The following is a 15090-nucleotide window of genomic DNA, read 5'->3' as shown; positions in this document are numbered from 1 at the left end:
ACACTGGGAAATGAACCCTGTGTCAAGACCTGTTGGACATAAATAAATCAGAAGGAAATGATCTGAAATACGCCAAAAAAAAATCCCAAGAATTATGATGGTAAATTTGTTAAACATTTGTAGAGTCAGAATTAATTTGACAGCTGAGCAATAATGGCTGTTGAATAAAGAGAATTTTCCTTCTGAGTGTAGGAGCTGTACGGCTCAATTTCAGTCGAGTCCTGCAGAACAAAACATGTTGTAGAATGAGCCTAAATCTGCATGGTAAATAAAATAACATGCATCAATTTTTAAAATATAAATTCCCTCCTCTACATGATGAATGCATGACTCTGTTGCATTTCTCTCACTGTAAAGAATGAGATCAGTCTCTCTCTTTGCAGTGAGAAACTGATCTCACTTCAAAGATGATCAGATACAATGCATTAGAACTGCTGGTTAATATAAAAAGTTTTAATATTAAATACATTTGTTCTCCTTTCATTTTAAAATGTTTATAAGTACATATATTTTTCCTTGTGTTTATCAAAGCTGCAGATGCCATCAGAAATATCACTATTTACTGTATGACAGTAAATTCTTAACATCTTGATATGAAGGTTTTTGCTCAGCGACAGCCAGAATCAAATTATACAGATAACAAAACAAACAATATAAAGGCTTGCATTGTGGCATCACTTTTAAGCAGCCATAAAACAAAAATGTTCATGGATATTCAGTGACTGTTTTTATTTTAATCTTCCATCAAGAAACATAAAATTATATCCTTCCATGTAGAAACGGAAATCAGATCCTATTGTAAATTATTGTGCTATACAGGTGAAATAGTGGCCATCATTTTCAAAGGTGGAGTAGATTTATTAATATATCATTTTTAAAATAAAAATGTGGGAGCTGTTTACAGAATAAACAACATACAAAACATCAAATATGTTAGAAACATAACATAAAAGCAAAATCAATAGAAATAATAAAAGTTTAAATGCTAAAAAAAACGATTTTTTTGTGTTAAAGTTCAACATGCAAACTAACGAAGGTTGTGAAGTACCACATAACGAGGAAATTCTGTTGTATTCATCAAGACAGATGTTTAATTCAAAATTTTTTCATAAATGTTTCCACCCGTCAGTGACATTTGTTTCTGATTTATACTGATGGTGACCAAAGGAGACAGTTTGATAAATGTCTCTGGTTTGTTGTTGGAGACTTGAGTACAGTTCATCCTGAACAATAAAAGACAAAAACTTATATAAGAACCTTCATGCAAACGGCCAAAGTCAAGTGAAACTAATTTAATGTCTCTGTTGGGAAAGACGTTTGAAGAACTGTTTTAATAAAAGACAGGAGTAATAGATACATTAATCATTTAGTTCTTATCAATTTTTTTTTCCTTCTTCACTTTTGAATTGTTGCTTAAATGCAAAGAAGATCAGTGTTTTCATACAGTGCAGTTTAGTTCCTAAATTAACAGATTCTCTCCCTTAGCGCAACAGTGCCATCTTCTGGCCATCTACTGACTGTAATGTTACAAGTAGTACTGGGTGTCATTATAAAAACCACCACTAGAATAATGGATGTAAACTCTAAAATTAGATGTAAAGTTCTGGGTCAGTTTTTTACAGAATAAAAGGAAAACATGTTCTTAATGTATTTTCTAATCTTTTCTGTGACAATCTGAAAATAGTTACTTATAAAATAAGGATATTTACTCACTACAGTGGCAGTTTCTCCTTGTGCAGGTGATCCGGATGTTCTTAGAGAGGCGCTTTAAAAATGAAATAAACTCCAGATTTACGTGAAAGTTTAATAACATCTGGAGGTGAAATTTAATAATATATGTTCAAAGAAACAAAAGTTTAGATTTAAAATAAAACAATCATATTGAAGATGCAGATAAAGATCATAAGTGAAAGTTGAAATCTGCAGCTTCAGTTATAAAGCTTGAATTGAGGTAAAAGAAATTATGAATATTGAATTAGTTTCTCACCGTTGTGGACGTCTTCTGCAGATAAATCCCAGAATAACTGAAAATATGACAACCAAGAAACCTGCAGTAAAAGCAGAAGGAAGAGTCACTGCAGACTGGCTCCAAACTTCATCTGCTGGATTATTATTAGGAAATGAGTCTATTGGAAATAAAAAACATTGTTAGAGAATATACAGACCATATAAGTTTGATTTAAGCGATATAAAAATGTCTCACCATTAACTGTGATGCTAAGATGGAGAAAATGCGTTCCATTAAGATTTGAACACTGACAGGAGTAGTTCCCACTATCAGCTGCTGTTAAACTGGTCAGGTGCAGAAACACAGTTGATTCCTGGTTTTTAGTGAGAATCTGGAGTCACACTCATGAACAAAGTCACCTCCATCCTGATACAGCAGATTGCACTCCTCTCCATTGTTCCTCTCCGTTCTGATTTTACACACAATCATCATGATGATGTTGAATGTTTCGTTGGTGCAGATTGGAGTGAAATCAAATTCTCCCCCGATTGTCTTCACAAAAGTGCCTGCAAGCAGAAAAAAACAATGAATGAGAAACTGAGAATTGTTTATATTTGTATATATAAATATACGTACATGTATGTGAGACACATAGGATTTGTTAAACATTGATGATTAAAGAACATTTTATTCAGTAAATGCCAGAATAAAGAAAGTCAGAAGTTTACACTTATACACTGCTTAATTTCCTAATTTATACATTTTTTATACTGCAAACATTTAGACCTTTAAGAAACAAATGTGGGACTTTGTAATAAAAATATGAAATACACATTGATTTGACGATCCATAAAGATACCGATTAGACCTCTGAACACAACAAATTAAGAGGACGAGGCTTTCAAAAACAAGTCTCCACAATTTCATTTTAGTTAATCACCCTGAGTTAATCAGGTTATCAACTCAAGAAGCTTAATAAGAGACCAAGAATGAGCAAAGCTGCCATCAATGACTACAAAATCTCTGAAAGTTGTTTGAAAATTAAGAAAAATCAAATTAAGTCCAAACTTCTGACTAGTTTATGTGGCATTTACATTGACATGTCAAAAAGATCTTTACGTTACCTTCACCATCCAAAAATGAGAGAGATGATGGAATAAGTAGCAAAAAATGCAGCTTAAATATTTCCACAGAGATCATGATGTCCAAGCAACAGTGAGGTTTTCTTTTGTATGTCTGGCTGTCAGCATTAAACCACAGATTCTCTGTCAAAGAAACAGAAACGGAAATGCAACTACAGCTCTATGGCTCCTTTGTTTTTGAGTTCCACTAAATTTGACACCAAATTGTTTTCTACTAAACATCAATTTAATTTCCCCTTTGGGATCAATAAAGCATTTTGAACCCAATTGAAATGATCAACAGCTAAATTGTCAAAAGAAAGTTATTGGTTAAGATACTTTAAGTTTCTTCTCACTGCACAATAATAAAAAACATGAAAATCAGGTTCAATTATTGACAGTTTCAGGTATTTCAAAACAAAATAATTCAAATACATTTAAATGTGTTCTACCATTAATCTTACAGGTGCAATTAATAAAAATATAATAGCATTTCCAACCAATTCACAAAACTATTTTTTATACTCTCTCTTGGCCTCTAGGGGTCCCTCAAGGCCTTTTCTTTGGACCAGTTGTCTTTACACCTTTTGTTAATTTTCTACTTATTCAACATGTATGCAGATGACACTGCTGGTTATACACAAAACTGGAAATGTTACAATTTTTCTTGGTTGAAACTTAAGTTTCATGTTTAAGTTACTCTTCATATCTTCTCAAGCTAATTGTTGCATCACAGCATGACGGCCTTTGACAGAATAACATATGCACATCTCAGTTCGAACTGTGGTCTGCTTACTGTAAACGCTACAAGATGGTCGACTTTAAACAAACTCACCTATTGCTCCTTTTGAGATCACATGCTCTCCAGAAACATTATTTATTAATCATGAATCATTTACTCAAATGATTTAGTTTCCCCCAAATTCTAAAAGATAGATTCTAGTTTCACAGACTTTATTCTTGACTTGGACTCATGCTCTAAAGTCTCTAGCTTCAACTCTGGCTTTTTTTAAACAATATCCAAGAATCAAATCCTCGTTTCTCGTAAATACAACAAAAACAGATAAATTATCACGAGCTTACAAATGATAGAACAAACTTTGAAGTAGATCAATATTAGAAGAATCTTCTAAACCCATGTTTGAGTGAGATTTAAAAGAAAAGAAAAAAACTTAATGCAATCAATGCACAGATATTAGAGCATACAGTAAAACAAAAATACTAATTTTAAGATAATTCTATTTTTCTCTACATATTTACATCCTTACAGTTTCAGTTTATTGCAACCAATATAAATAAATAACAGGGGAGTGAAGTTAGTTAGAAGAAGTTAACACGTTTGTGCACTAAAGTCAGTGTGGTGTTGTTTGCAGAGTAACCTTTGTGTAAAAATCTGCACTCTGCAGTGAGGAAAGGTTACACCTCCAGTTTCACACCAGCAGGCCATGCGGCCACTGCGGGTGAAAACAGGAAGTTCGTACAGGAAGAAAGAACTTGTCAAGAATTTGTTGGTCAGCTTTAAACCTTCGGTTCGACCTGCTGCTGCATGAGTGGGCGAGTGAGGGAGTGGTCGACGTTCAAACGACCCGAAACACCCAAACTCACCCCTCAAGCATTACATTAAAGCAGGCGAAGTCGAGAAGACTGCGGGGGAGAAAGAGAACATGGTTTTTGTTTTAAATGTGGTCTTCTTTTTACTTTGACATGGAAAAACACTTAATGATGTTTAGAAAATGAGTTTTTAACAAAATACACATGTTGAAATATAGACAGTTACAGTGCTCCACAGAAAACATGTTTTAAAACATCAAATGTTCATAAAGGTCTCCCTGAAGCTGGATTATCCATCCCAATCACAATCAGATTATTTGTAGACAGGCTGGTGTGAATTACAGACGTTAAATAAAGTTCGTTCTCTCTGTAGACGCTGTACGGCTCAATGTCCTGCACTTCCTGCAAGAGAGCAAACCAAATCATAAACAAAAGAATATCCCAAACTGAAATAAGAAATGAAAAAACTGCATTGGATTCAATAATTTACAATGTAATGCACCGTGTTTGGATGAGGCGTTATGGTCACTTCACGTCTTCTTCTTCTTCTAAACGACAAACAGAAGTTATTCATCTCAAATTGTACATTTGTCAATTTCCAGTCTGAATATTAACTTCCGTACAAGTGTGGATGTGTTTGAAGATACTAATAAACGTTGATGAATCTTCTGTATTCTGCACGCAGATGAACATGTTGGGCATTTTTTTTGTGTGTGTGTTCTTGGTTCTGCGGTTTGTTCAAACTTTCCCCTCATTACCAGACATGCTGCTGCAGCAGGACGCCTGCTTACGAGGGTAAAGTGTGTCTGATTGCCATCATCGAGAAGTGTGCCAGGTGTCAAATGTGAATATCCTGCCGTCCCGTGCACTGCATAAAACTGCAAACATCAGTTTGACTTCATCTGCTTTATGAGCAGATAGATCAAAACAATAAACGGGTAAATGATGCCTTACTATTTTGCACAACTTAAATTTATGAAACGAGGTCACCCAGATAGAGATCAAACCAATGAGAGACAGTTAGTGTAATCATAGTAATGCAGCTGTCGGCATGAAAGCTCATCAACAATATAACTTATGATAGGCTACAAAAAAATTGGGTAGAAAGTCAATAGTAACTGTGTTTTTGAAGAGTAAATAAATTAGCAAAGTCTTTCTCAGTTTTGAACCTGGAGCAGAAAAAAGTTTCACCTTTGAGTTCGAGTCGCAGATTTTGAGCAGGTTAAAGAAACTGATCTCATGACTTCAGCGAATTAAACGGTGCATAATTCTAGAAAGACTTAAAATAAATATTCAGGATGCTTAAAAGGAAAACTTAAATTTAGTATTTGAATTTCTGTTCGTCAGGAAGTCAAGAAAAGGTTGGACAGATAATCATGTGTCTGACTGGATAATAAACTTGGACGTCATCTTCATAAATTTTAGAGGGAATATTATGTTTATACATAATATCACTAAGAGACAACAATCATTATAAAATGTTTTGAGAACAGAGCTTTGTGGTTTTCCCTTACAGAGATCAAAAACTACAGACTAACATTTCAAGATCTGTTTCTAAAAGCTTTACAACTGGAAAAAAAGCAGGACTTTCTCCACGCTGGTTATCCAGCTATTAAGTTTAATAATGGAATAATGATTTACTTAAACTAGATTAGAAAAATAAAGCGAAACCAGGGATGCTGCAGGTGTTGTTTGGTCAAACGATATGACTTAAGTCGTACAATTCAAGGCCACATATCTTCTAATTTTAACCACAAAATTAAGTAAAAGAAAATGGTAAATGAATTTGATGTTACCTGTATAAGGATGAAAGGAAATATGTTTTTGAAATTATTTTTATAGCACTTTGTCACCAGGCAGAGAGAAAAGGGGGAAGATTTGCAGCAAAGGTCTCAAGGTTGGGAATCAAACCCAAAACAGCTGTTTCAGTGACCATATCCAATGTTTATGAGGCGCCTGCTCTACCTGATTGCTTCAGGACGCCTTAATGAAAACGGCAAAGTTATGACAGTATGGATTACACTTTGAATGTTTCATGTAGACAGGATGAACTCGACCTCACTAGGAGAGCAGCACTGGAGTCATTGATGCTGATGCAGAAAATTGTGTCCAAAGGTTTGGACCAAAACCATTAAAATATCCGGAGAAGGTTGTTGTTAAGTCAGAACTATAGCAAGAACTGGACATTTCCAGTACTGCTCATCTCCTCAGTTAACAGTCGGGCTCACAAGTTTCTTTTTGCTATTATCTTGGAGGAGAGAAGCTGAAAAATAGGGGAACTGATGTCCTTATAAACTATCATTTCAAAATGTAAAGTAGTCATTAATACAAACATGATGGATGAACCTTTGAGAAAAACCACATTCATCTCCTACCTGTGGCATTTGTTCCAGCAGATGCATCCAGTAATGACTCCCAAGAATGATGATGATCAATCCACAAACTCCAAATAAAAATTAAAGTTGTAGAGAAAGTCGTTTCTGAAGGAGAGATGGTGACTTTCTCATCTAAAAAAAAAAAAAAAAAAATTGTCAAAGATGTCAACATCTACCATTTCTATCCTTTTAACATTTTCATTACTTTGACACATTTGAAGCACAGCAATGCACTTTATTGGGATCTTAGGTGATAAACAAGTACATTATCAGTAGCACAAGAAAAAGTCGACATGGTTTTAAAAACTTTTTCAAAGGAAAGCGGCTGGATTTGTTTCAGAGCCTCCCAGTTAAAACTTGTTGAACCACTTCTTGTGTTTTCTACTGGTCTTCTGCATCTGGAGTCTGAAATTTTAAATCTGTTTGTCTTTGCAAAATAGCCCAAGCTCGGTCCGATGGGACAGAGACTTTGACTGGACATTTTACCTACGCTTAACAACTTATTGTTTACTTTTACTATGATGTTTTGTTAAAAGCTTTTGAGCTTCTTTCAGATTTTATACTGGGATAGTTTTGTATTTACGTCCAAGAAAGAACAGCGTTATGCTGCTGCTATCATATTCACCTTGGCGATGTTAAGCTCAGGATGATGGGCAGTTTGGGATAAAATAGGGTGCACTTCCAATTTACACATTTCCACTATTCAAATTGGAGAGGTTTTCACTTAAAATCCCAAATCAAATTAACATTTGAAGCTGTGCTTCTCATCCTGAAATAGTTCAAGAAAGATGAACACTTTAACAAGAATATAAACTTTTCTCTGAATCTATTTTATTATTTTCATTGTGACAAAAACTTATTGATGTTTTTAAACAAACTAAATCTCTTCCTTACCTTCCACAGTGATGTTGAGCGTAGAATAATTTCCACCACGGTCTGAGCACTCAGCTGTAGTTTCCACTATTTTCTGCTGTTAAATTGTTCAGATAAAGAAAAACTGTCTGATTTATTAACATGAGTGAAAACCTGGAGTCACATCCCTGCTCAAAGCCTTTCTGCAGGCGGTACAATACACGACACTCTTCTTCTCTGCTCTCACTGGTTGATCTTACAGAGCCATAAATACGATTGGTTTCGGGTGGAATTGCTGCAAACTGGAGTCAAATCTGCTTCTTTCCCAATGCTTTTCGCCACCGGTTCCCGATACTCTGCAGTCATAAAAGTGGCAAAGAGCAGCTATTAAACAGTATTTATTTTTGTTTTTAACATGTATCGATTGAAAATGAGCAAAATAATACATTATTGGGTTCTGTTGAACTTAAGAAATAAAGATCAATTACTTAATTCAGGGTATAGTTTTTGCATGTTTGCTTTACCTTTGTCGTAGGAGCAGCGCGTCAGCCGCAGAAGTAAAACAAACCACAACGTGCATCTCCACATACTGATTAAACTTCCTACGACGAACCACAAAGACGCTGTAGCTCGTTCCTGTAAGCGAAGACGAGAAGCACATTTACCTTCACAATACAATTAAAAATGACTATTAAACCAACTTCCTGCAGAGACAGGTTAAGACAAACAACAATAATGATGAAACATCGTCTCACCTTTAACAAAAGCAGAGCCAAACCAACACATCCATGTATCCTCTGCAACAGCGACCAACCGAACCGAACCGAACTGAGCAGTACAGAGCAGGCTTGTGCCCCTTCACACTCTTCTTCAGCAACAGCAGCCAAAACCTCAGAGCCAGACAAAGTGTCTGTTCTCACAAAAGGAAGATCGAGTTCTAAACCCACTGAAAAAGGAAGTGCATAACATTTTCCATAGCTGCCCTTGTGGCGAAGTTGAAGAAGTGGTCAAACAAAAGAAAAACGGCAAGAAAAATCTGTGATTTTTCTTTAAGTTGCATAAAAAAAGTTTTATACCATAAGTGGGTGCATGTTGCATAAATCAAGATATTATCAGTTTTCCAAAAATAAATGAGTCAGTTTAGTCTTGCTAACTAGTAGCAACATTTACTTGAAAAGAACTTTTTTCAGTCTGCTTAAGTCAGATTGGATTACTAATTGCTAATTGGTGAATAAAAATGAAAAGAAAAACATATTTTTGTACTTTTTAAACCCAGAGAAAACACTGATGACATGCAGAAAAAGAAATCCTCTCAGGCTGTATGTAATCTTTCAGTAATTTAAACTTTTAACACAGGTCACTTTGACTTCGGAATAAAGCCTCATTACTTCCTGTTTAAGGTACGGCTCAGTCAGCGCAGCTTCCTGTTAACGACAAATGAAAAAGGAAAACCTATTGTGACACCAAGCCTGAAAGAAGACAAACATTACAGTTCATTTAATGATTACCTGGTACAATGCTGTGCTTGTCAGTTCATTCAAAGTCAAGATTTTCAATTTTGTTCTGCAAACAAACAACAACAAATGTACATATTAATATTACAAGCTGTCTTGAATCAGCTACATTTTTTCCATGTCAAAAATATCATAGAAACACCAAATCTACTGGACAGCAGGACAAAGTGCTCAGAAATGCACTTCTAGTGGAAAATGAACCTGATGTTATTTGCATAAGAATGAAAGGAAATATGTTTTTGAAATTATTTTTATGGCACTTTGTCACCAGGCAGAGAGAGAAGGGGTCAAATTTGCAGCAAAGGTCTCAAGGTGGGAATAAAACCCAAACAGCTGTTTCAGTGACCATATCCAATGTTTATGAGGCGCCTGCTCTACCTGATTGCTTCGGGACGCCTTAATGAAAACGGCAAGTTATGACAGTATGATTACACTTTGAAGGTTTCATGTAGACAGGATGAACTCACCTCACTAGGAGAGCAGCACTGGAGTCATTGATGCTGATGCAGAAAATTGTGTCCAAAGGTTTGGACCAAAACCATTAAAATATCCGGAGAAGGTTGTTGTTAAGTCAGAACTATAGCAAGAACTGGACATTTCCAGTACTGCTCATCTCCTCAGTTAACAGTCGGGCTCACAAGTTTCTTTTTGCTATTATCTTGGAGGAGAGAAGCTGAAAAATAGGGGAACTGATGTCCTTATAAACGATCATTCAATGTAAAGTAGTCATTAATACAAACATGATGGATGAACCTTTGAGAAAAAACCACATTCATCTCCTACCTGTGGCATTTGTTCCAGCAGATACATCCAGAAATGACTCCCAACAGAATGATGATGATCAATCCACAAACTCCAAATAAAGAAATTAAAGTTGTAGAGAAAGTCGTTTCTGAAGGAGAGATGGTGACTTTCTCATCTAAAAAAAAAAAAAAAAAAATTGTCAAAGATCAACATCTACCATTTCTATCCTTTTAACATTTTCATTACTTTGACACATTTGAAGCACAGCAATGCACTTTATTGGGATCTTAGGTGATAAACAAGAACATTATCAGTAAGCGCAAGAAAAAGACGACATGGTTTTAAAAACTTTTTAAAAGGAAAGCGGCTGGATTTGTTTCAGCGCCTCCCAGTTAAAACTTGTTGAACCACGTTCTTGTGTTTCTACTGGTCTTCTGCATCTGGAGTCTGAAATTTTAAATTCTGTTTGTCTTTGCAAAATAGCCCAAGCTCAATCCGATGGGACAGAGACTTTGACTGGACCATTTTACAACATCACTACGCTTTGAACAACTTTATTGTTTTGTTTTCTTTTTGTTTGTTTGACTTGGATTGATGTTTTGTTAAAGTGTGAAGCACCAACCCTAGACTGAAAACTTCTACAGCTTCTTTCAGATTTTATACTGGGATAATTTTATGTCCAAGAAAGAACAGCGTTATGCTGCTGCTATCATATTCACCTGGCATGTTAAGTTCAGGATGATGGGCAGTCTGGGCTAAAATAGGGTGCACTTCCAATTTATGCATTTCCACTATTCAAATTGGAGAGACTTTCACTTAAATCCCAAATCAAATTGACATTTGAAGCTGTGCTTCTCATCCTGAAATAGTTCAAGAAAGATGAACACTTTAACAAGAATATAAACTTTTGCTCTGAATCTATTTTATTATTTTCATTGTGACAAAAGCTTATTGATGTTTTTAAACAAACTAAATCTCTTCCTTACCTTCCACAGTGATGTTGAGCTGTAGAATAATTGTTCCACCATGGCCTGAGCACAGACAGCTGTAGTTTCCACTATTTTCTGCTGTTAAATTGTTCAGATAAAGAAAAATTGTCTGATTTATTAACATGAGTGAAAACCTGGAGTCACATCCCTGCACAAAGCCTGTCTGCAGGCGGTACACTAGATGACACTCTTCTTCTCTGCTCCTCACTGGTCTGATCCTACAGGCCATAAATACGATTGGTTTCTGGGTGGAATTGCTGCAAACTGGAGTCCAATCTGCTTCTTTCCCAATGGTTTTCACCACCGGTTCCCGATAATCTGCAGACATAAAAGTGGCAAAAAACAACTATTAAACTCAAGTTTGCAAATATTGTATGTAATTCACAGAAAGAGTATTCAAGAGAAATGAAAACAAAACGTTGTATAGAAGCAGTTCTGGTACATACCTTTGTCGTAGGAGCAAAACGTGAACGGCAGCAGGAGAATAAAGGACAGATTAAATCTACCCATGGTGGTCAAGACTTCAATAATAGCAGCAATGCTTCTGCTGCTCCTTGTTTACTGTGAATGGTTTACATGGCGCTCTGCAGTTTACCTCAGCAGCTAAACCGCAGATTCTTTAACCCTATGAAGATACGAGCTGCAAACGCCCCTTTAAAAGGAAGCCGCCAGCACCTTTAGTTCAACTTTCACTTCAAAGTTATAAAAGCATCCAATCGCACAGAAATAAGTATCAAAAAATGTAATTTATTTTAAAAGTAGTTCTAAAGAACGAGGGATACATAGATCAGGATTCCTGTCCGACTCGAAACTCAGTGTCGTTTATAGCTAAACCTCAGATTGACAAAAGAGAAAATAGTTGGACTAACTACACTTTAAAACAAAGTATAATAAGTTATTATGTTATTTATGGTGTGTTTTTAGTCAGTTGTGCTTCATGTATTGAGCTCCTGGTACCAAACAATCTAAAATATAGAAAATGATCTAAATTTTCTACTGTACATTAAAATGTGGTCTTGCTAAAAGCAGCTACAAATGCTAAACTATTTGCAGCACAAATAAAACAGAAAAGTTGGTTATGAATTAATGTGGTGCTTGTGCGCCCTCTTTCTACGGCTGCCCTGGGAAACCGCCCATATGGCTCAAATCACAAACCACTCTAGAAATTTAAACTTTATTGATAATAAAAACTAAATATTGTCATTTCTAAATATTTGTAAAGGTAAAATCCTCAGGTAGATGTTCCCAGATTAGCAGATTTTTTTATTGTATCACAGAAAATTGATTTTGCTTTACAGATTTTCATAGATGTCCTGTGTTTCTTCTGCAGTTTCTAAAAAGGCCTTTTTGCTTTTCCTCCCCAGAGCGCCGACATGCGGATGGTTCACCATTGATGCAGCCTGGTAGAAATCTTCCACAGGCTGCTGAAGGCTGGTGTAATCCCCTTCATTTTTACCCTGCTGAAGATAACAAAAGCTCCAGCTAAGTAACGTCTTTTGAAAACATAAAGCGGCGAGCTGCATCCTAAGGTTGGGCAGAGAGACGCTCGACGCACTGTAAGTGTGATCAGGAAGCCGCAGTCAAACTGAAACCTGGGTTTTTTTTAGGTCACTCTACGCCCTCATCCTGTCTGCCATCACTGACCTCCTGAAACTTGGTTGGGCCTCAAACATCGACAACAGGGGACTAACAACCATTTACGGCAAGTTTACAGCTTTTCCAATCAGCATAAGCTGTTCAAGTTCAGCTTCAACACACGTTGAGCTGTTCAGTGTTTTTCAGTATCATGTCTTGCACCTCATCCACAGTGTGAAAACGTCACAAATTTAAATTGAGACGTTTTGCGTTGATTCTTCCGGTGGCAGACGAGCAGCAAAGTATCAACTTCTCTTTTTAATTTTTCACACTTAAAACCAAAAAATGCATTTTAATGCAACAAACCATGGGAAATGTTGCATAATTGTTAGTTAAGATGTTAAAGACTGGAAGAGCTGTGCTGTATTCTTCTTCCCCAGTACAATAAGGCACCACTTTGTGTTGGTCTACGACAAACATATCCAACACAATACATGAAACATTTTGGTTCTTGCAAGATAAAACATGAAAAAGCTCAAAATGTGTGAATATCCTTAACACACCGTTATGTAAAGCTTCCAAAAATTAGATATTTGTTCAGAAATGTAATGGATCTCAACAGAAACGCAGCTTTCTGATGTCGCTCTACATATGAAAACAGAAAAGAAACTCTTCGGTGCATCTTCACAATAAGGGAAGCGTCTCGGAGTAAATGTAGAGTTTAAAGAAGTAGATTCACTTACATCTAATTCAGGACTTTCAGACTTTTTGCAGCATCTGGAAACAAAAAGAAAGAGTTAAAAATCAGCATCAAGGTCACAAAGATTCTTGACTCCACATAAAATTTATTGCACCCTTAAATAACATTTTAAAGTATCTCACTTTATCTGCTATGCCCATTGACTAGATATTATCAATTGTGTATGTTGACTTTCACTTCAGATGAGTCAAAAACAACTTGCGGTCCACTATTTCTTTTACATCTTACAGTTTTGCAGATTTAAACACAATAAAGGTTTTGCTGGAGGAGACAAAGACGATCACCTGCAGCGTGTTTTTCTCAGGGTGAGTCCAAGCGTCACTGCGGCGACGATGGTAAATCCAGCCGCAGCGCTGACCGCCACCATCCAACTGGTCACTCTGAGCAGAGAAAAGCTGCCGTCATCTGCTAGAGATGCATCAGAGCAAAGAAAAGTACAAGAGGATCATCATTAACTTCATCAAGTGGAGGGTAGAAATACATTTTTTGCATGTCATGTTTGCACAATGTCCTAATTATTGCCCCTATTAATGAGAAGATTGATGATGAACATAAAATTTGAATTAATAGCATAAATGCAACACAACAACTTGACCACTACAATGTAAAATAATGAAGAGTTAAAATAAGTAGAAAATCAGGTATAATATGAAGAAAAGAGACTTTTGGGTAAAGGTTACATGTAAAAGCTCCTTTCCTGTACCTTCAGGTTCCAAACAAAAACAAAGAGGCAGCATCACCACAAGCCACAGTTTGTCCTGATCTATCATGGCCAACAGATCTGCGCAATACTTCTGCTATCAGACGACTCTTCAGAGCAAATGCAAGGAGGACGAAGGTGAATTCATACAAGCTAATTTTGACTGCCACTGAATAGGAAGTAAAACAAAACTGCTCATTTCTAAGTTACTTTCAGCGACTATAATTAGAGTTGCTGCTCTTTTTTGTGTAATAGTTCATTTGGCCAAATTTGAAGGTTTTTAGAATGAAAAAGGAAGAAAATTGCAATTTTTTGAGGACAATCGCGTTTCCTCTACTTTCCTCGAATCTCAAAGCCTTGTAAATAGATTTATAATACTTTCCTGGCTGATTATTTTTTATTTGTTCTTCAATGTCTTTAGATGTTTTCATTCTTGGATCAGCCAGTGTGGCCTGTAAATATACAAATAAACACAGGTAGTAAACGATTACTTTTTCCACACATGGTATGGTGTATCTCAACAGTTTTTATTCCTTTGTAAATGAATTAATCATCTGAAAACTGTTTTCTGTACTATTTTAGATCATTTTCTGAATAAAATGGACTATAAAAAGGGGAACTAAAGAGGAGCAAGGAGTTATCCCTGATGAACGCCTTCAGGTATGTTTCCTGAGGTTGAGTGACAAAGTTACTCTTTTACAGAAGCTCAGGCTTAAAATAAACATTAAACACCCAACCAAGAAAGGGAAACGTTCCATCAACGTCATTAAAATTGGAACTAAAACCAGCATGATTTAACTCAGAGCTTATTACATCAGGGACTTGTTCTGTACTTTATCTCTCAGTTAGTGGACTGACTGCTGTCTCCTGAGCATTTGTCACTTTGTGAAGTTGACACGTTGTTTCTCCAATTGCTGGTGGGTGATGTGTTGCACGAGTCATCTGCAAGTTTGACACCATC

At 36.0% G+C, this 15090-nt stretch overlaps 1 protein-coding gene and 2 long non-coding RNA genes across 4 annotated transcripts; all 3 read right to left on the bottom strand.

Moving 5' to 3' along the window:
* Nucleotides 1-1133: 1133 nt before the first annotated feature.
* Nucleotides 1134-2072, bottom strand: LOC129355482 (uncharacterized). The gene is made up of 3 exons (XR_008605280.1): nt 1988-2072; nt 1714-1813; nt 1134-1223 (listed from the first exon to the last, which is right to left on the bottom strand). It is a non-coding gene; the product is annotated as an uncharacterized LOC129355482 (long non-coding RNA).
* A 1867-nt stretch (nt 2073-3939) lies between these two features.
* Nucleotides 3940-11693, bottom strand: LOC129355475 (uncharacterized). 2 transcript variants are annotated; one of them, XM_055025067.1, is made up of 5 exons: nt 11541-11693; nt 11092-11412; nt 10145-10280; nt 5111-5168; nt 3940-5022 (listed from the first exon to the last, which is right to left on the bottom strand). In XM_055025067.1, the coding sequence occupies exons 1-5, from the start codon at nt 11602-11604 to the stop codon at nt 4885-4887; spliced, it is 717 nt and encodes a 238-aa protein (XP_054881042.1). In that variant the 5' UTR covers nt 11605-11693; the 3' UTR covers nt 3940-4884. The 2 variants fall into 2 exon arrangements, with proteins under 2 accessions (XP_054881042.1, XP_054881043.1); XM_055025068.1 differs by having other exon boundaries at nt 5123-5168.
* Nucleotides 8113-8797, bottom strand: LOC129355478 (uncharacterized). Its single transcript, XR_008605279.1, has 3 exons — nt 8603-8797; nt 8372-8483; nt 8113-8203 (listed from the first exon to the last, which is right to left on the bottom strand). It is a non-coding gene; the product is annotated as an uncharacterized LOC129355478 (long non-coding RNA).
* Nucleotides 11694-15090: the final 3397 nt, after the last annotated feature.

This window comes from Poeciliopsis prolifica, unplaced genomic scaffold, assembly GCF_027474105.1.
Source record: "Poeciliopsis prolifica strain line A6 unplaced genomic scaffold, Auburn_PproV2 SCAFFOLD135, whole genome shotgun sequence".
NCBI classification, from domain to species: Eukaryota; Metazoa; Chordata; class Actinopteri; order Cyprinodontiformes; family Poeciliidae; genus Poeciliopsis; species Poeciliopsis prolifica.
The sequence above is the reverse complement of the archived record's forward strand: the minus strand, read 5'-3'. Positions and strand labels throughout refer to the sequence as shown.